Source organism: Drosophila persimilis, unplaced genomic scaffold, assembly GCF_003286085.1.
Source record: "Drosophila persimilis strain 14011-0111.01,24,50 unplaced genomic scaffold, DperRS2 tig00001145-arrow-arrow-pilon, whole genome shotgun sequence".
NCBI classification, from domain to species: domain Eukaryota; kingdom Metazoa; phylum Arthropoda; class Insecta; order Diptera; family Drosophilidae; genus Drosophila; species Drosophila persimilis.
Window position 1 is genome coordinate 48,756 of NW_020825426.1, and position 22,220 is coordinate 70,975.

The 22,220-nt window shown below is 40.9% G+C and overlaps 1 protein-coding gene across 2 annotated transcripts; it reads left to right on the forward strand.

Moving 5' to 3' along the window:
* Nucleotides 1–7,492: 7,492 nt before the first annotated feature.
* LOC6601786 (probable G-protein coupled receptor B0563.6) lies at nucleotides 7,493–19,279 on the forward strand. 2 transcript variants are annotated; one of them, XM_026994032.1, is made up of 7 exons: nucleotides 7,493–7,619; nucleotides 7,721–7,892; nucleotides 13,543–13,705; nucleotides 14,422–14,575; nucleotides 17,121–17,270; nucleotides 17,348–17,441; nucleotides 18,173–19,051. In XM_026994032.1, the coding sequence occupies exons 3-7, from the start codon at nucleotides 13,556–13,558 to the stop codon at nucleotides 18,996–18,998; spliced, it is 1,374 nt and encodes a 457-aa protein (XP_026849833.1). In that variant the 5' UTR covers nucleotides 7,493–7,619; nucleotides 7,721–7,892; nucleotides 13,543–13,555; the 3' UTR covers nucleotides 18,999–19,051. The 2 variants fall into 2 exon arrangements, with proteins under 2 accessions (XP_026849833.1, XP_002026838.1); XM_002026802.2 differs by lacking the exon at nucleotides 7,493–7,619 and having other exon boundaries at nucleotides 7,667–7,892; nucleotides 18,173–18,779; nucleotides 18,922–19,279.
* Nucleotides 19,280–22,220: the final 2,941 nt, after the last annotated feature.

Genomic DNA, 22,220 nt, shown 5'->3' on the forward strand with positions numbered 1-22,220 from the left:
TCCGCCCACACAAAGGACGAAAATCTGTTGCATCCACAATATTGCAGATTCGAGAAAACTAAAAACGGAGAATCATAGATAACGACCATATCTATCAGATTGCTGAATCTGGATCAGATCAGATAATTTTTGTAGCCAAAAGGAACAAATCAATTTGCAGTGGCTACGCAGCGCGTGACATCACGCTCAGACTGATTTTCTGTCTCTCTCGCACGCACTCTTTGTCGTATCGTTTAATATTAGCGGCGTCTGCCGGAGGAAAGCCATACTGACTTAGTATCGGGTATAACTGTAGAGTTGCGGTGTCCGCAGCAACTCACAACGTTCCCCCTCGTTAGTTTCTGTTGAACTGCTTGAAAAATCAAATCAAGTTGGATGAAGCAGCAGTAAATATGTAAATAAACCTATGGCTGGGGCTTGAATTTCTCCAATTTCCACAGTCAGCCATCTCTCTCTATCTCTCTACTCTATTTATTATTCTGTTCATTTCAGTAATCCGAATAAATACCCATGAGGAGTGTACCATACAAAGTCGTTTCTTTCAATCCCAATACTCTAATGACTCGTATATACCACTAGTCGATAGCGTCGACTTTCTTTTCTTCAAACAGAGGAACATCTAAGTCGAACCACCATCTAACATCGAGCGAGCAGGCAAATGTCACACCTATTGCTATTACTTGTGCTCCTCTACTATTTTCCAACTAATTTTCTCCATTGCACTACATTGCACATGAACTTTGTCATCTTCCTATTTAAAAACGAGGAGGAACGTTTTGAGTTGCTGCGGACACCGCAACTCTACAGTTATACCCGATACTAAGTCAGTATGGCTCTCCTCCGTCAGACGCCGCTAAAATTAAACGACCCGACAAAGAGTGCGAGAGAGACAGAAAATCAGTCTGAGCGTGACGTCGGGCGCTGCGTAGCCAGTGCAAATTGATTTGTTCCTTTTGGCTATAAAACTGATCTGATCTGATCCAGATTCAGCAACCTGATAGATATGATCATTATCTATGATTCTGAGTTTTTAGTTTTCTCGTATCTTCAAAATTGTGGATGCAACAGATTTTCGTCCTTTGTGTGGGCGGAAGGAGGTGGAGCGAAATTTTGAGATATACGTTTTATAGTGAGATCTAACAGAAGTGCGGATACCAAAGTTGGTTACTCTAGCCTTAATAGTCTCTGAGATTTATGAATATCCCCAGATTTGCATCCTTTGCGGTGGCGGAAGGGGGTGTGGCGAAATTTTGAAACAAACTCGTCTCGGTCTGATATATTAGGAGTGTGGATACCAAATTTGGTTGCTCTAGCTTTTATAGTCTCTGAGATCTAGGCGCTAATGTTTTACTCTAAGCAAAGCCGCCTATGCTACGTGTGTGTTAGAGTGAGACAGGGCGAGAAAAAATTAAATTGTTTTCTTGATGCTGGCTGTAAAATTAATACGATCCAATTCAGATTCTGCAGTCTTAAAGATATGGTCATTCTCTACGATTCTTCGTTTTTGGTTTTCTTGTATCTTTAAAATTGTGGATGCCACAGATTTTCGTCCTTTGTGGGGGCGGAAGTGGGCGGGGCAAAGTTTTGAAGTATTTTTGTAGCAGTGACATATCACAGAAGTCGGGATCCAAAACATCGTTGCTCTAGCTCTTATAGTCTTTGAGCATTAGGCGCTGAAGGGGACGGACTAGACGAGTTTGTTTCAAAATTTCGCCACACCCCCTTCCGCCCCCGCAAAGGATGCAAATCTGGGGATATTCATAAATCTCAGAGACTATTAAGGCTAGAGTAACCAACTTTGGTATCCGCACTTCTGTTAGATCTCACTATAAAACGTATATCTCAAAATTTCGCCCCACCTCCTTCCGCCCACACAAAGGACGAAAATCTGTTGCATCCACAATTTTGAAGATACGAGAAAACTAAAAACGCAGAATCGTAGAGGATACCTATATGTTCTAGAGTGTAAAATCTCAACCAGATCGTATAATTATTATAGCCAGAATCAAGAAAACAATTTCATTCTTTCTCGCTCTGTCTCTCTCTAACACATAGGTTTCATGGTCGGTTTTGCCAATTGCAAAATATGAGTTAAAGGATCTCAGAACCCATAAGAGCTAGAGCAACCAAATTTGGTATCCACACTCCTGTGATATACCTTGACCGTTTTGTGTCAAAATTTTGACACACCTCCTTCCGCCCCCGCAAAGGACGAAAATCTGAGGCATCCACAAATCTGAGAGACTATTAACGCTAGAGTAACCAAATTTAGTATCCGCACTCCTGTTAGATCTCACTATAAAACGTATATCTCGAAATTTCGCCCCACCTCCTTCCGCCCACACAAAGGACGAAAATCTGTTGTATCCACAATATTGCAGATTCCAGAAAACTAAAAACGCAGAATCATAGATAACGACCATATCTATCAGATTGCTGATCAGATCAGATAATTTGTATAGCCAAAAGGAACAAATCAATTTGCAGTGGCTACGCAGCGCCCGACGTCACGCTCAGACTGATTTTCTGTCTCTCTCGCACGCACTCTTTGTTGTGTCGTTTAATATTAGCGGCGTCTGCCGGAGGAGAGCCATACTGACTTAGTATCGGGTATAACCGTAGAGTTGCGGTGTCCGCAGCAACTCACAACGTTCCCCCTCGTTTTATTTCTTTTTGCCTTTTATTTTTACTGATCAAATTCTAAATAAGAGTTGTTTTTGATTTTTTTTGAAAAAACTATATTTGGTTATTATTGTGAAATGTAGATTATTCAACAAATTACTATTATTATTATTATTATTAAAATTTTTTATATCATACAAATGGTAAATATAAGTTTTTTCTGATATCGCTAAATACTCGTCCAGGTTGGCAGTGTGAATCTGCAACATACTCTTAGAGGAACAGGCACAGGGAGAAGGATAAGCAGAAGGAGCTAAAGCAACCACAGCGAAAACAAAAAAGTGTGACTCGATTTTGCGAAGCTTTCACTCGCGGCTCTCTCTCTGTTTGATTTGCGTGAACGTGGACATGGACGCATCTATGGCATTTGGTGCGGGGCGATGCCTAAAGCTGAAAAGTAGCACCGCAAATGGGGCATAAAGAGCGATAAAAGGAAAACTAGAAAAGCGGGAATAGGCGGCATTAATTGGCGTAAGGTGGCACAGTCAAGGAGACGGACAGACAAACAGACACACTTGAGGCGGCTCTTTCAGCAGGCAGCGACAAGGATTGTGGCAGAGAGATGACAATCGACAAAAGGATATATAGAACAACAAAAAAAAGCTCAGGAGGCTGCGACGCCAGCAGCAACACCGGCGTCAACTGCAACTACGAGTACAACCAACAACCAACAACAAAATCAAAATGAGAATCGAAAAATGTAAAACGCCCCAAATTGCTTGTAGGCAACGCAGACGACAGCGAACATGTTGGCGACGGGTGAGAAAATGGAAATAGAAGAAAATTGGCGAAAACGAAAGTAGGACGAATACGAACTGGCAATGACCTGCCCGGAAAAAGAAGCGTAGAAAAAGGTGCGAAATATGTGTATACAACTACAACGAGGGGGAACGTTGTGAGTTGCTGCGGACACCGCAACTCTACAGTTATACCCGATACTAAGTCAGTATGGCTCTCCTCCGGCAGAAGCCGCTAATATTAAACGACACGACAAAGAGTGCGAGAAAGACAGAAAATCAGTCTGAGCGTGACGTCGGGCGCTGCGTAGCCACTGCAAATAGATTTGTTGCTTTTGGCTATAAAAATGATATGATCTGATCCAGATTCAGAAACCGCATAGATATGGTCATTATCTATGATTCTGCGTTTTTAGTTTTCTTGTATCCTCAATATGTGGGGGCGGAAGTGGGCGGGGCGAAGTTTTAAAATATTCTTGTAGCAGTGACAATCACAGAAGTGTGGATCCAAAACATCGTTGCTCTAGCTTTTATAGTCTTTGAGCACTAGGCGCTGATAGGGATGGACAGACGGACGGAAAGGCGGACAGACAGACAGGGCTCAATCGACTCGGCTATTGATGCTGATCAAGAATATATATACTTTATGGGGTCGGAAACAATTCCTTCTGGTCGTTACACACATCCACTTTTACCACAAATCTAATATACCCCAATACTCATTTTGAGTATCGGGTATAAAAACAAAACTAAATTATGATTCGAAAACTGTTTAAAAATACTAATTAATAGTAGAATGAATGCAGAATATCTAATATCCAAGTTTTCATATATGTATATTCCTGATCATCATCAACAGCCGAGTCAATTGAGCCATGCCTGTTGTCCGTCCCTATGAGCGCCTAGTACTCAGAGACTTTAAGAGCTTGAGCAACAACATTTTGTATCCAAACTCCTGTGATATCGAACCTGCCCAAGTGTACTTCAAAACTTCGCCCCACTCTCTTTCGCACCAACCAGAAAAGAAAAATCTTTGGCATCCACATTTTTGAAGTCAGGAGAAAATCAAAAGCACAGAATTATAGAGAATAAATATACTCTACACTGCAAAATATGAACCAGATCGTATCATTATTGCTGCCTGAATCAAGAAAACATTTTCAATTTCTCCAGCTCTGTCTCTTTCTAACACATACTTTTCATGGTCGGCTTTGCATATTTCTAAAAAAGAACACCTAGATCTCAGAGACTATAAGAGCTAGAGAAACCAAATTTGGGGAGTGGATAGAATGCCCTGTTAGATCTCACTGTTACAAGTTTATTTCAAAAGTTCGCCCCGGGCGGAAGACGGCCCACAAATTAAAAACACACAATCTTAGAAAATCACCATATTTACTTGATTGCCGAATCTAGATCAGATCGGATCATTATTATAGCCAAAAGGAAGAAATCAATTTTCAGTGGCTAAGCAACGCTGTACACGTTCTGACTGATTTTCTGTCTCTCACACAATCTTTGTCGTTCAATGTTAGCGCCGCCGTTATGGCTTAGGGGAACCATATTGACTAAGTATCGGGTATAAATATAGAGTTGTGGCCGTAGCAGCAACTCACAACTATTCAGCCAGGCTTCGTCTTTCACATTCACAAAAGTTTTTCGATTTACTTTTGAATACACATAAATTGGGGCTCCCGTTTTCACATTCCGCAATATTTATTCGTTTTCAAAACGAAAACATTTTCGTTGACGAAATGAAAAGTAAACGACTTTTTGTACAACGAAACAAGGCTTAATTGCAAAAGCAAAATAATAGTTATATCAGGGTAATTTCACTTTTGATTTCTTTATAAATGATTTGATTTTAACCCAACCTCAAATTTGGCTCGGAAAAAATTGGCCAGGTCAACAACAATTTTCGTTTTGGTGCAAACAGCAAAAATATGTGAAAACTGGAAAACCTTAAAACGAAACGTTTTGGCTGAAAACGTAATCCGCAAAAATAAATGAAAAACTGAGCCTGCCTGATTATTTCAATTTCAAACTGCCAGCAGTATTAAAATATTCAGATGGTATTCACGACTTAGGAAATGCAAAAGCAACATGTCATTTGTGCGTGTGTTTCAGGTGACGTTTCCATTCTAATTGACAAATGATTAATAAACGAGGAATTTCTTTTTTGTAGTTTCAGTTGCCGTATAAATGGCCACAGAAAAACCCAGAATTGAACACATATAGAAGGTTGTTTGTAGCAGGTAAGGATTTCATAGGGCACCTGTAGATATGGCACACAAAAATGGCAGCAGATGCTGATTTTATTTATTTATTTATTTGATTGAAAATATGAATAAACAGGGGGAATTCCTAATTAGTGACAATTACCCAATTCGAGCAACAGCACCTGGATATCCGCAGAAACAAAATTTTACTGATCACTAAGGGCGTAAACGTAAGGGTGGTGCCTGGTGCCTGTCCCCCAATGCCCTGCCGTTGTCAATCCCATCCGAAACTCCCATCCACACTTGGCAGTGTAACTCGGGAAGGGAATTATTGGAGGGATTTATTCTAACATTCTTTCTGCGGGTAGGGCCCCTCAAAAATATTTAACCATATGGGTTCGATTTTTCAAGACTGATCTGATCTACCTTTAAATCAATGAAATGGGTGATATACCCCAAGTAAGGGATGCCAGTTGGAGGAAGGAAAAGTGCAAAGGAAAACTGCATCGCCGTGGCGCGAAATAATACACACACAAACTTGCACGCACCCATACACCCATTCACCCATACTCCCTTACACAGTGACAGTCGAGAAAAACAGGGTGAAGGACAATGCGTGCATAACGTTTATTAAAATAGTTCTCAAGTGAGTTCGACGCTGGCGTCGTTGACGACCTCATCCGCTTGCCAAATGGGCCTTCGAATGGGATGCGTCGGAAGAAGGGCCTGGAGAAGATGGGGTAGAGCGTGCAAATCTCAACAGCGTAGGCAGGCAGCATTCAGGCGGAGGCCATTCCCTGCTTTGGCAGCCATCACCAGATCTTAGGGAAGACCTCCATAGACATAGAGAGGGGCATTTGTGCACGGGCTCTCGGCTGCTTTGTCACTCGGCAGTCGATGAGCAATCCGTAATCCTGCAAGTGCTTAAGAAACCAGAAGAATAAGCCTCCATGAAGCTTGTGCACCAGATGGCGCCGCACTGTGGAGCAGTGCAGTGGCAGATTCTCGAATCATGCCGATCGACCTGCACCAGAGCGAGACAGGGAAATTCCAGACAAAATGTTCCTACTTATTCGCTGGTTGAATGCGACATTCAACCCCGATTGAAAGCATCGTTCAACTGCTATAAAAGGGGCTGTGCCAGCCATTTCGGCTCAGTTACCCATCAGGACCCGAAGCACAAAGTCGTGCCCAATCAGCAAAACCAGCTAACGCAATAGCATAAGCAACAGGACCAGTAGCCAAGGCCAGAAACACTAAGCAAGACCCATCCACAGAATAAGTTCGACAAGCAGCAAACATCAAGTCTTAAGCCCTCACCCTGAAAAAAACGGCCTTTCTGGAATAACCAGCACAGTCACAGATTTCATACACTAACCATCTAAGAACTTTTTTTTTTGTGAATTTAGCTGAAACATTTCCGTCAGTTGAAAAAGTGCAAAAGGCATACAGTATTAAAAGTGTAGTTTCGTAACTTCTTCAAAAGTTTCTGCGTGTGGCGGAGCTCGCTCTGAACCATCAAAGTGCTTCCATTACTTTCGTTTCTAAATTTTGGCGCCAGAAGTTAAAGACAGGATGATTTTGGTAATCATGGTAGTAAACGCCAGCATTCTTATCTTCCTGGGAACTTGCATCTGCATGACGTGTACCGTATGCTGACTAGACGGATCACCCCCGGAGCGGCTTCGACCGAAAGCACGGCCAGAGTCTCCGCCAATACCAATACCACCACCACGGCCACGAAGCCCAAAATCCATACCAGTAACACCACCATTACCATCGCCGATCCACGTTTAAGTGCAGATTTATGTTTTACTTATATCCTATCCTTTTTATGCTACTGATGCTGCCACTGAGTTCGCGGAACTCAGGCGAAACAACCATCGAACCAATCGAAGAGTCACTGCCAAAAGGCGACGACGAAGAGCCAGCAGCCATTGACACTGCCCCAACATCAAAAGCCCCAGCAACAGCAACTGCCAAAGTAACAACTGCTATACCGAACCGTTCAAAGAAAAGTTCAAAGAAAAACGGGGAAAAACTATAATAATTGGTTAAAATAAGTTATACTTTCTTCTTTCCAAGCACCAAAGAGCACACCACACCAGCACTTTCAACAATCAACAATCAAAAACTTCAACTATACATAACTAAAACTACAACGTGTTGCAAAATCCACAACACCAGTGAAGAAAAGCGCCAGAGCAGCGCAGCAGCCAACGTGAGCGTCATCATTGCCCTTCGCACGTCTCTGGGGGTAAGTTGACATTTCATTTTCATTTTGAGTGCATTCCGCTTTTTTGTTCCAACCCAACCCGTACTACTCCCTGCTGAACCTCGTTCTACCCGCGGCAACAGTCTCGCCATTTTGTGCCACAAGTGCCGCTTGTTTACTTGGTGGCATATGTATGTGAATAGGTGCTGCTGTGTTGGTGTCGGGGTCAGCAAGTTATTACAATTTATCCCCGCGCTAGTCTCGAAAACAACAATAGCAACGCCAGCAACATCAACAGGAGGGGGAAAGAGAGAGGAGCCAGATTATGGGAATGAAGTCTTTTTTGAACTTCCTTTTCGACCGATCTTAATGCTATTAAATAATATATATTACAGATTAAAATAATAATAATAATAATAATACGATTCTAATAAAATGTGTTAAAACATACGAGTAATAATGTAGAATTCTAATAAATAGATTTTAGTCATATTTCCATGGCTTGATTAGAAGATATGCTATACATTATTAAAATTATTAGCATATTTGGTACGGTGGCTTCGATTCCTATTTAAACATCCTAACAATATTTTAATGTCTATGTCGTATGATATCCTTGCTATCGTTTTTGTCGGGACGAGCCCAGGATGAATTATAATAACGTTCCGTTTTTTAAATTTTAAATATTTTATAATTCTATAACGTTGCATATTGATCCGATTTTGGTCAAACTTTGAATACGTATAAATTATATAATATGTACTTTCAAATGCTTTTGTTTTATATGATATGAGATGCAGTGTTCTCTTTCTAGTCAACTTGCAAAAAAACCTGATACTTAGATATTTTATAATATTAAGCGTCAGAAATATTTGTATTATAGGTACATATGTACATATATATACATAGATGTATATGTATATTTCAGAATACTTGTGATAATCAAACTTCGTATTATATTTGGAAAGACTTTACAAATTTCGTTATCTACAAAAATTTAAATTTTTCCAGACCGAAAACTGTTTTAAGTCCGATTGCCCCTATCCCAGCTCTATATTATTATTATTAATGATTCGTAGTTGCAATTTTTAAAAAAAGTTTTGTTTGATCGAAAATGTATGTTCATTACAACTAAAATTTGTCATGCTCTTTGGAAAAAAATATCGAGTAATACCAATGGGCACTATGTATATACTTGGTCGTCTCCTTCCTTTTGACTGACTCTTATCTGCTGCTGCCCTGCTGCATTTCGTAGCAACACAAGTCACATTTGTCGAGAATCAACACGACATACGATTTGATTCGGATTCGGAGATTTCACAAATCGTGAAGTTAAACTTCAGCCACGACGGTGAACATTAGCTGCCAAAAGTTGGCGGCCCGCCAAACGTATTTTATTTGACCCGCACGTCGCCTGTCCCCGACGGACAAGGGCACTAAGGACACGCACTTTGCATGTTTATCTATGGCAGCGAGACGCCTAAAATAGTGTGGGCCAGTGGAGCAGTGAGAAAGCCAGTAAGTAATTTCGATTGCTTTCAAGCGCAAACGTCAACTGGTCATGACAATTTATGGTCAATCTTGATGCCGCTTCCGATGGTGCTTCTGCTGCTGTGCATAAAAATGTAGCCAGTCGCAGGTTTTGCGATAAGTTCTCGATTAAAAGCTCGTTTTTATATATAGCGTAAATATGGCAAAAAGAGAAGGACCTGCGGGCAGGCATGCAATAAACTTGTGCCGCCTTGGGGTTTTAATTAAAATCTTAATTGGAGGAGCGACAAAAATTAAATGAAACAATTGCGTAATTAAGAGAAAACAGTGCCGAAAAGAGTCCTTGAAGCTGTTGCCAAAAGGTGGACAGCAAACAGCCTCGGCAGCCACCATTTTCTGCTAGGAAATTAAAAAGTTAATGGTTGGAAACGACACATATGGGAGGCTGTCCTGTCCCTAAATGACATCAGCCAGCAGATATAAAAAAATCCACCATGTGTCTATAAGTATATCATGGGAGTACAATAATCACATGAGACTAGATTCAGCCACAGTGGGTGGAACAGAAATCACAGTAAATCCAGAAAAGTTTCATATCGAATATGTTAAAATAATAATAATTATTATATATTTACATATATTAATTCCCAGCAGCAGAACTATGTCATGCAAAATGTCGGCTTCTCATTATTTGACACGTTTTAAGTCAAACGTCTTGTTGAATCTGCTGGCCTAAGTCTTTTTTTGTATGGTTGGCTTTTCTAAACATTATTCTTTTATTTCGGAAGTTATTGAAAAATGTTCAAACACTACCTTTGTAGTATTTTTGACCATTGGGTTTGTCTGTAAAATGTTTTTATTCTTATTCTATGTACACTTTACAGTTCATTGGGAATGCAGATAATAGATAATTACTTTGGGCATCGCCATTGGCCATTGGCTATTTATTTATATCGGGCTGCGTGATTCGACAAAACGAATGGGGAGTTTTCAATCATATCACCTCGATGAAATTTAAAGTTGAACGGTCAAAATGGGGGAGACTAATTGAGACTATCCTACGGCTGAACGTATTCATTATGCGTGTGTGTCTTTAGCATTAGGCAGTAGTAAAAATATTTTAGATTGTAGAAGACCATTGGCCGCCTCACAGCATTATATGGAGCATTATAAAATTATATCATCATTATAGATAATTATTATTAATAGTAATTATCAGAAAACTGCAAATCAATTCCAGACAATTGTAAAAGTTGCTCTTCTGTGCCTGGCTAAGGCCTGCCCTGCTTCTTGATTCTGGGCAATCCACTTGAACTTTGTCTTGAGTTGATTTCCTTTAACTGTTGGGTTTTTTTTCCCAAAGCAAAACTTAATTTGCGAGCATGTATGTATGCGGCCTTCCAGAAGAGGGTTTGTGGGGCTGTGTGTGTCCTGGCTGTCATGGCCCTCTTTTCGCCCCTTCGGGGGGATGTCACTTGGCTTGATGTCATTTTGTGTGCGAATGGGAGGCTCGAGTCCAGTCCGTGTCGAAAGTCCGATTCCTTCCTTCCAGTGGAAAAAACCTTGGATCACCCACACACATACCTCGAACAGCTGGTAACCAATACATAGATACTCTACCACCCACACAGATATTCATCTATGTAGCACATCGTTAAGCGCTGCCAGTTTGACTTAATTTGTGTTAAACTTTTTTGTTAAACATATCATTCGCTTGGCAGGCAGCCACCAGCCAGAAGGTGGGGTAAGAGCAGGGGCAGGGACAGAAATGCGGAAAGCGGGAAATGTAAACAAAGGCATTAATCATGCCGGAACGCATGCGGCAGCGAAAGCGGCAAAGATAGAGATAGATGGATCGCTGGCATACAGCTCAAAGCCCTGCCGTAGAGCGAGATAGCCCAAGCCCTTCCTTCGATTAAGCCCTGCGTCGGGTGCTTCTGGTGCTTCGGGTTGCCGTACGTATTGAGTGGAAGATAAACAGCCAAAGCCAAAGTCAGTATGTAGCTCTCTCTCTTCTTCACCCATGTGAGGAGAGCATGTGTTTGTCTAAATGACAAACTGCTGTTTGTTAACCGAATAAAATGAAAAGCACAAGGCAGTATGAGCAGAAGCAGCCGCCGCAGCAGAACCCAACTAAAAAACCAGCAAAATGTAAAACAAATCCAAAGCACAGACAGCCCCAAAGAGGGGATGGCTGAACCACAACCGATCCGGGTCTCTATTCAGTTGCCGGGCGAACTAAACCGCAATAACTGTAAGTGCTCGGCAAACAGCAGCAGGACAGCAGCACAGGCAGATAAAAACACCAAAAAAACTAACAAGCAAAAATTGACAGTTGACAGTCAACACCCTCACACAGTCAGCCCCACACTTTTAAATCCAGCTCCAGAGCAAGAAGGCTCCAGAGCTGTCATGTGTGTCGGACTGGTCTGGTTGGGTCTGGCAAATTATTATGATAATCGTAGGCATAAATTTTGCCCTTCCCAATTTCATCGCCATCTCCAGACGCAGAGTCAGAATGAGATCCAGACTCAGACTCAGAATCAAACCGAGCCTCAAATTGAGAGTCAGATTTAAAGGTTACACAAAGAGTTCTCTGCAGGTGTCTTCGCTGTGAAGGCACCGTTTGAAGAGCTCTCAGAAGTTCCACAGCCCATACAGATCCTATCCCAACCAGTCAGTCACGGATTCAGAGTGCTTGTATGTTCTACCTTGGGGAAATTAAGTTTGTGTCATATTTGTGTCACCGCACGAAGCACACGGAAAGCGATGCGTAAGTGTGTTATACAAATGGGTGCATGCGAAAATTGTTTTATACTTTCGGATGGCATGCCCATCAGTGCACCTTGTTGCCTTTTGCTGCTTTCGCTGACGCCAACCGGAAATCTGAGATGAGTCAATGAAATATTTTGTTTCGCTCTGCTTCGCGCAGGATAAGCTCTAGAAGGCAGAATTTCATCAACAAGACTCGCAGGACTATCAGCGGTTGCCTTTTGTTCGGCGTTCGGGCCATTTATTAAAAAATTGTATATCTATTGCTACTGCCTGTCAAAGTTGATTTTAACGCCTAGCGAAAGCCAACTGCGGGCAGTACTTGAACAGTGGGCGACGTGTTGGAAGAGGTGTGGCGGCCGCTTAACACGTGCAAATAACATATGCAGACACACACTTACACAATGACAGGCAGCAAAGGCAGACGGAGTCTCCTGCTTTCACATAATAAAATATAAATGAGAAATTCCGTTACACACGCACTTTTCTCAGAACACGCTCTAGCCCATATCTTTTTCCTTGTTTTTGATAATAGATACCACCAAGCGTTCTAAGTTCATTACAATCAAAAGCTGCAATCATAATTCGATGTATTTCGAGATGAATTCAAAAAAGTTTGCAAAGTAATTCGATTCACGATCGAACGATTTAATTTCGAGAATAATTCGATGAAGTTTACAGAGAAAAAGATTAGACACCAAAAGAAAATATATATTGCAAAGAAGTACAAGAGCTATAAATGAGAAGAAAAGTAATTAAAATTAAACGCTAACTAGTTACTAAGCAAGAAAGCAGTTACTACGAAGATTTTCCACCAAGCAAGAGCAAACAAGTGAGTGGCACTCAGTCCATTAAGCCCGAACTATAAAATCCTTTAAGGAACGGGTACCGATTAAAAGCTTTACGTTAAAGCTGGCGGTAGAGCAAGAGAAAAATGTACTAACCCATAAAAATGTGTCCTTTATTTTCCTTTTCATTACCAACTTGCTTACTGGCCGCAATTATTTACAGTATTTTACTTTTACGCTTTCATAGGCTGCTTTTCAATTTTTGTTGATTTGTTTGTGCGCGCGTTTGTCCTGCAATCAAAGCTCCGATTGTTACGCTATCTCTCTCTTCCACTTCTCTCTTCTTATTTCTCTCGCCCTTTTGTTTTTCTTTCTTTTGAGCTTTGTTTTAATCGCACTATAGTTCAAGTGAACGCTTCCGTTTCCGCTAGACGCGTCACAGTGTTTTTTCGTCTCCTTTTCATCGCTATATTTAAATTACTGGCATTGCAAAGGCATTCTATTTATACGTGCGTCGCAGTACCAGTCCTTCTCCCAATCCTGGCTATTTTTACTTGCAATCTCTCTTTCTCTGGTCGGGGGTTGTGTTGTGTTGGGTTCGCTTCACTTACACAAATTAAACTCGATTCTCGATTTCTCAGCAAAACAACAACAATGATAACGAGGCTATACCACACCGAAGAGGATCCCGCCTACTGTTCGTTTATCTGGGGGTCTAATCTCAGCAGCTCCACTGATGCTCTGGACGCAGCTGCCAATGCCACGCCCGTCTTTGGCACCGACTTGCGCGATGACATCTACCGGGTAAGACTCTCATCAATACAGGTGCAGGCCAACTGCCGACTATCCTTTGTCCACTCTGTCCTCTCTTCGGTAAGTCTGTTCCTCATTAAACTGGCAATTGAGCTGAAGATATATTCGCACGACATTACCACTGCCTTGAGTCAGCCTTGCATAACTCTTTTCCAAGGCACCAAGTCCCGCTATAGTTCGCCCTCTGGTTGCTCTGGGTGGGACTGCCAGCCTCGAGGGAAAACTGTTGCCTACTTTCAGGCGCCATGGGGTTCTCAACTGTTTTTTAGTTAAACAAAAGGCAGAATGAGGAGCAAAGACGAACAGGGTCCCGGAGGGGAAAGCTTATTTCATGGCACAGCACGCTCCATACTCCATTCTGAGTGCTGGTGGCAAAAGTTCCTACCCCGACTCTCGAAGACATGTAGAAGCGGCTTTGTATACAACTTTGGTTCGAAGCTACCACAGAAACGGAAAAAGGAATGGAAACAGAGACGAAAAAAAAAAGCCAAGTAATCAGGAATGGATGGGGTTTGGGTGTACATATGTGCATAAAAGACACAAGACTAAAAATGTCAAGTCGACTATTGAATTTGTATATGTGGCAGCCCATCCAAGACACAAAAGGGGGAGCTATCTGCCACACAAATAACTACGAGTATGGACAAAGTTTTTTTTATAAACGATTTAAGTATACATATATGAATAATTTTTTTACCTTCTCACAGGATGTGGAGGATCCACGTACGCAGACTCTCCGTGAGTACTGCTATGGGATTTTGCTGCCCATCATCTGTGCAATGGGAATCATTGGCAATGTACTCAATTTAATTGTGCTCACCCGTCGCAACATGCGTGGCACCGCCTATATTTATATGCGGGGTAAGTAGCCATCAGAATCCGGAATCCACTAGGAGACACTCGTATGTCTTCGCATAGAAAAACATTGAATTTGACTAGCTCCATTGGCATTCTTTTGGAAAACGGATGACTGTTGACTTTTGACTGTTGGCTGATTGCCAAATTGAGTTTTTCCTTTGATAATGTGCCCTAATGTTTCCACGCTCCTGCCCTCCCTGCCCTGGCATCGCCTCCCCACTGCAAAAACATCCATTGTGTTGCAGAATTTGTTCATTAACCTAACCTCGCGACGATTTTTGAGGAAATTCTCGGTGTAGGCATGAACCCACACAATGCCGATAATGTGTATGCGTGCGTCTCCCCCTCTCATCACGCTATCTGTGTACCTTCTCTGTACCAGCTCTTTGTGTGTGTGTTTGTGTGCGTCTGTGTGTGCGCATATTAGTGGCTGTGTTGGCTCATTGGAAGTTATTTCATTAGATGAGACTGGTTAACCCCGTCGAAATTTATGCAAATCCACAAAGCTTTCCCGGGCAGCGCCTCATAGACATTGTCCTGTATTGCACAGGATGTCCTTAACTCTGTTAGACACTCGTTTGCTCTATGACAGTTTAATTGATTAATGAGCTAGCTCCTCACTCTTCCGAAACGGCAGAGAAAGGGGAGAAACACAATTTTGTCAACGCCGGCTGTTAGCAATTTCTTAGCCTCGACTATAGCTCATAAATGCCGTCGTCAAAACGAATATTGCAAGAAAACCAGATCAACATCAGCAGACGACTCACTTTACTAAGCAAACAATTTAAAAAAAAAAAAAAAAAACAAAAAAAAACAAAGAGATGACTATGGTCAAGCCGAAGCTCTAAAGACTCTGAGCAAATGCCATTACAAGAAATAGAGTATAAAATTGCCACAATCGCCACACTCAAATTGAGTGGCTTTTGAGGAGTCATTCCAAGACCAGAGTATGTCCAGAGTGTGTCCAGAGTGTGTCCAAAGGTAGCTCCTGACCCAATAAAAAATGTGTAGGAAGAGAGAGGTTGACCGAAGTATCAAAGAAAACAATATTTAAAATGCTTTAAATGTAATTCGAATTCGATGGCAGCATAATTGATTGCCTTTCGATTGCCCCAGCCAAGAAAATGAACCTAAACAAGAACTCGGACTGATTCAACTAGAGTAGAGTGGAGTAAAGAGAGAACGAAGAGAAAGAGGCAAATGAAGAAACGGAGGAAGAGACAAATGTAGAAATGGAGACTGGCAAAGCGACAGACCCTTTTGCCTTCTGGCTGCTGAAATATGTATCACCATTGTTTCAGCTTTGCACAAGTGCCAGTAAATAAAAGTTGTGAAGAGATGTCTTATGGCAAGGGCCATACTTATGACCGAAATCAGAGCAAGCTCTCCGCTCCCTTATAAGGCCGACCAGATCATTTTATTAAAATAACAAAAGTATTTAGCTGTTAGCAGCCGTTTTACGATGCCAGCCGACTGTTTCACCATTCCGTTCTTTAGAGGTTATTGCCACCAAATGTTGGCACTTCTCACTCCCCTTTCCTGATTGCTTTTATAAGAGTGGTTGAGCGGTGGCATGCTCGGTACAGCTTTGACGAAAAATTATGCACTTTGACAGGGAATAAAAATGTTTTAATATCCACTGGGAGAATGACATAGCGCCACAGAAAATTTCGATCTCTCTTTCATGAATCTGTGATCTTTACAGAACTAAAGCATTGGGCCCCCCAAGAATTTAAGCCACATGTCCCGCCAGAATAGAGTAGTCATGATGTTAACAGACAATCACCAGAAATTTGTATAGTTTCCCTGGGCTGGCAGGCGCTAGGACGCAGGATGTGGAAGGCTGAATCTGAAATGTGATGAGAAAATTATGTGATGATGGCAGCACACTTGTCAGGCTTGGCACAAACAAAACTGACATTTATTAATGTGTCCCTGTACCCAATTATATGGCCATCATTATGAGAGGACTATCTTCCTCTTCCCCTATTGCCCCATTGTGCGCGTGTTTCCGTTTTTGGACCGGGATATCAAATAGCCAACAATTGCTCTGTGTACACATCCATACACATACCAGAATAGAGTCGATCTGAGCACAGAACAGACGCTCATTCATGAGATTACTGATAATATAATTATATGGCCATAAACAAAATAATAAATCAATAAAAAACATACATTCGTAGCCCAACACACAAACATTCGCACATCAAGAGGCAAAAGTTTACATCCAAAAAAGAGTCCTAGAAGATGGGAAAAATATGCCGAAAAAGGCAAACCGGAAAGGAAAGCCATTCAGTTCACTCGGCAGTTGAGTGTCGCTATTGTATATATGTACATATGTGTGTATATGTATGTACATACATTTGTATGAGTATATGTGCGAGTAGAAAAGTGTTTGTGTGCTGTTCGCGACTGCTTCCTGTTGCCATTCAGGGTGAAAACGGCGCCATAATTATGCCGCCATAAACTCAGCAATATAGGAAATTTTTATAGATTTGAACCAAGCTAATCCCATTGGTTTTCCGCTCCTTTCCTCACCCTGTAGCATACTCCGCCGCAGCACTGCTTGCGATTCTATTCGCAATACCCTTCGGCATCCGTATGCAGGTCCACAAAGATCGGGGACAGTGGGAGGAGTTCGGTCCCGCCTTCTACACGGCTCACTTGGAACTCTACTTGGGCAACGGGTGCTTGGGTGAGTGCTCGCCTGACCAGCGCGCACTTCGATCCTCCAAGCACTAGCGGAACTAACGGAACTGCTTCCTCCCGCAGGTGTGGGCGTGATGATGCTTCTCGTACTGACACTCGAGCGCTATGTCTCGGTATGCCATCCTGGAGTCACGCGCCCCGTCATGGGGCGGCCTGGGTGAGTAGATTATCGTCAATTATTATTTCATTTTAATATCATTTAAATTGTGCGGGTATAACCCGGTACTCTAAGAGTTTACGGATACACTAGTTCTGAGGTGGATGTGGATGTGTTTAACACCCAGAAGAAAGCGTTTCTGACACCATATAGTATATATATTCTTGATCTGCATCAATAGTCGTCTGACCGTCTGTCTGGCTTGACGTCTAGTTTTCGGAAACTATACGAGAAACAAAATGTTATATGTAGGACCTGTGACATCACACTGAATCATGTTTTTCTTTTTAAAATTTTTTAACCAAACCACAGGATCATAGAGAATGACCATATTAACCAGATTGTCGAATTTTGACCAGATGGGATCATTATTATAGCCTGAAACAAATATATAAAAAAAAATGAAATTTCAGTGTCATTCTCTCTCTCGCTGTCTCTCACCCACTATATCTCGTTCAATGTGCGCCTTCTGGCGCAGGAGAGCTCAACTGACTGAGTATCGTGCAGTAATTTTAGAACGTTTTCGTTCGATTTTGTTGTGGTATCCAAACTTTATTCACAATATAATTGCATTGTTAGATAGTTTTCACAATAAAATGGTCAAATTTCCGTTATTATACGCGTACTTGATAGTTATATGTACATATATATCTTTTGTAGTACATTACGGAACTGAGCCTTTGATTTTTTTTTTGCATCTTTCCATTGTCCACTCTACCTTTGATCTATAGATTGGTGGTCTTTCTCACCTCTTTGGTTACCATCATCGCGTACTTGCCGAGCATCTTCCGGGGCGAGCTGATTAAGTGCATTCTCTCCTCTCCCGATGTCTATGTTTATCTACGACGCGATAACACTATCTACCAGCAAACCATGTTCTACAAGGTATACAAGATCATGCTGGAGATGGTCTTTAAGTTGATTCCGACAGTGGTGATCGGAGGCCTGAACTTGCAGATTATGATTGTATACCGACAAACTTGCGAACGCCGCCGCCAAATGGTTTTGACCCGGGCCAACTCGAACTTCCACAAGGACGATGACCCGAGGAAGTTTGCGGAGGAGCGTCGTTTATTTCTTCTGCTGGGTAGCACATCGATCCTATTCTTGGTCTGCGTTTCGCCGATGGCTATACTTCACATGACCATCGCTTCGGAAGTGTATCCGAGCTTCCCGTTTCAGGTCTTCCGTGCCAGTGCTAATCTTTTGGAACTGATCAACTATTCGCTTACCTTCTACATCTACTGCCTCTTCAGCGAGGACTTCCGCAATACCCTCTTCCGCACCTTCAAGTGGCCCTGGCTGAAGGGACAGTTGTGCCACCAGGTGGACCTGGAGGTGAGTGCTAGCCCCCCGGCGTCTGCGGCCACAGCTGCAGCTACACCTCAAGCAGGCAATAGTTCTAATTATACTACTACTGTCACTATACCCAAATGCATGCCACGATTGCCAAACCCGACTCGCCACCCACATCAATTAGCCCGTCCAGACAGAAAGGGGCATGCCAATGGTGCACTTCGCGAAGGTGTCCAAGCATCCCCATTTCAACCGCAATAAAACAGATACCACCACATCGAGCCTTGATTTGGGACGCTCTACCAGCATCTAGCCTCGACAGATTAACCCATACATTACCACCACGACCGTTTAAGCACTCAAGCACATCCCATCTACCCTGCAGACACCACCTTTACACACTCCAAGATCGAGCCCGAGTCTGAGACTTACCCTGTCAATATCAAGCATTAAGTTTGAACTTTCAATAACGATAGCGCGTATTCATGACGACTAACGTACAAAAATCATGTCTTTGTCTTTTGAATGTCTAGATGTCCACTTATAAGTAACTTAATAATATTATTAATATATTTATATGTACACACTAATTGGTAGCTCTACGCTGAGTGATACCAAGTGTAATTGAAAGACAGATAATAAATGCCAATACATAGATTTCAGTCCACACACACACAAAAAAAGTTGGGGAAGAGTTTAAACACCATCGTATGTTGTATGGTGTAGTATACGTTAACATATTCACTTACGGTCTACGGTCTGAAACAAGTAGAAGCTTGTTTCGAGATAGTTAGATAGAATACTCGAATACTATACGAGCTTAGCTATAGATAAACAGAAGGGCATGAAAAACAAAACTATAGTAAAATACATGAGAATACGTAAGTATACATAAGTTTAGTCGATACGATATTCGCGAAAGCTAAGCTGCAGACGAATATAAAGAAAAAAACAGAAGAATATGGGAGAAAAAAAGACAGAATGGGAGAAAGAGAGAGAGAGAGTTTTTTGGAGCTCCGATAATCCCTACGGTATGAACTTACTTTCTATCATCTCGATAAGATATATACATATATTGTAGAGTATACGCTACTCTGAACGTTATGTAAGATCTTAGATAATGTGCTACGCCATACAATTCATAAAAAATGTTCTATGGGAAAGACAGAAATTTCTCGAAACAGATTTCTCGAGCTTAAGTGCAAAAACAAAAACTGATCGGTATTCAGGATTTAGTTAAGATCGATATTTGGCGTTATATTAAAAAAAAAAAATAATAAAGTGATAAGTGAAAATACGATTTTCGGAAAAAAAAACTTTATCTAAAAGATAGTTTGCTTAGACGCCTGAAGCAAAATCCATATGTGTGTGTGTGTGTCTGGTATAATTATACTTTTATGTAAAAAAAAAAATTAACAGATGCAGAGATACCGTACGAAATATTGACAGAGCGATCGACAAAACGACCGACAGAACAGAGAGACAAACATATGGAGAATCATGCGATGTAAACACAAACACACACATACAATAGGTACTACTATTCTATATATCGATCTATAAATTTATAATTCAATATTATAAGTAATCGATATTTGTGTGAAACGCGTATTTATGCATACACTTGTCTATCTGTAAGTTGAGATATATCTGTATATATATATCTACATATACACTAACGTATCAATTGATTTTAGAATTTAAGTGGTGGGTGCAAGAGGGAGAGTCCTTAGTTAAAATTTTCTCCGTAATTGATCGTACAGGTCCTGAGCACCTTTCGTCTAACGAATTTAATATTAAATTGTTGTGTAAATTGATGTGTTAAGTTAATTAATTGTAACCACTATAAACAATTGTACATTTAGTTCTAAATTTGGTCTAAGTTAGTTAGTTTAGTCACAAAAATGACGCAAGAACCTTCTTAGAGAATGTAGCACTCCTGCTTACGGGGGTTGAGCTAAGAGCCAGGCCTACTTCCCCTTTGAGGTTTCACATTTTCTTTTCTGCCTGTCTTATGGGAATGCGAGAATATGTTCTCAAATTCTCCATCCTCTGTACCACTAGTACCAAACTAAGTGTGTGTGTACCTCCGATCCACTTAGAGAAACCCTCCTTACAACTATAAAACATCTATTTACCGTAGCCCCAAACATTGAGAAGACCAGTAAAGGTGGCGCATTGCGTACCAAAGTATTTTCGTCATGATATTCCACAAAATGAAAGCAACGATGTGCGGTGCAATCAAATCATTTGCCGCACCACATACTCGTGTGTACTTTATCATGTACATATGTATATGGTGTAATACGCGTAAACATACATTAGTATGTCGTGGTCACAATATATCGTATATGTGGTTCGATAAGCATAGCAGTGACCATAGTCGCTGCGATTTCCGTAACAACGTCGGTAGGGTATGAATTTCTGAAACGGTCACAATAATCGTTTCGGTATGTTTTACAAAACATTTGCTTCGATATTCGTTGTCCAATATGTGTATATGTCCAATGTGGCATACGATACGATAAACTTATTGAATATAAATATAAATGTAAGCAATATTTCAAAATGAAATATATCAGAAAGATCTTTAAAAAAAAATATTCAGTTCAAGATCAAATAATCAATCGGATTCATACATAACCATAACTATCCTCGGAATGGAATGCCAGCTATGGAATGTCATATGCTAACTCATCTTTTTGCGTTTTGTGAAATCTCAGTTAATAGCCAAGAAAGATCGAATGTTAAGCAAAATCATCCAACGAAAATTGAACTGAGCTCGAATTTTGACCTCCAAAAATGTTGGTATTTAAGGTAGGAGAAAATTGAAAAGAAGCCCATTCAGGGGAAAAACTAAAAATAATTAAAATAAAGCAAGCAATTAAAAAAAAAAAATGTTTTTCTCATTGCTCTTATTAAGCAAACAAAAAAATAAATATATAATAAAAGCATCATGGAGAGTACATAATATATGGGAACTGCTGCATCTTTCGCACACTTGGTCTATATATTTATGCTAAGGAAAATTCATTATTAACTATGATTAACAGACCACAGAAAACTGGTGTTGTTGTACAATAGGGGCAAAATTTTGAATTTTTACCGCAAAATATTGACATTTTGGAATTGGGAGAAAATTTGAAGGAATAAGTACGAGTACGAGTTGCTTAAAATATATGGAGATCACTCAGAAGAAAAATTAAGAATAATTAAAATGAAATAATACAGTTTTATTAAAAAAATACATGGTGCACTCATATTACCACTCAGAATACATAATATATGGGAAGATCTTTCATCTTTTACATACTCGTGCATCGACTTAAGCTAAGGAAAAATTATTACTATTAACTATAATTAACAGCAAAAAAAATAGAAAGGGGAAAATGGAAGAGCAGCGCGATCATCACTCTGCAGAAGGAATAAAACCTAAAGCATTCTTAAAACCTAACCCTAGACTAGTTTCAGTTTTCGAGTCTC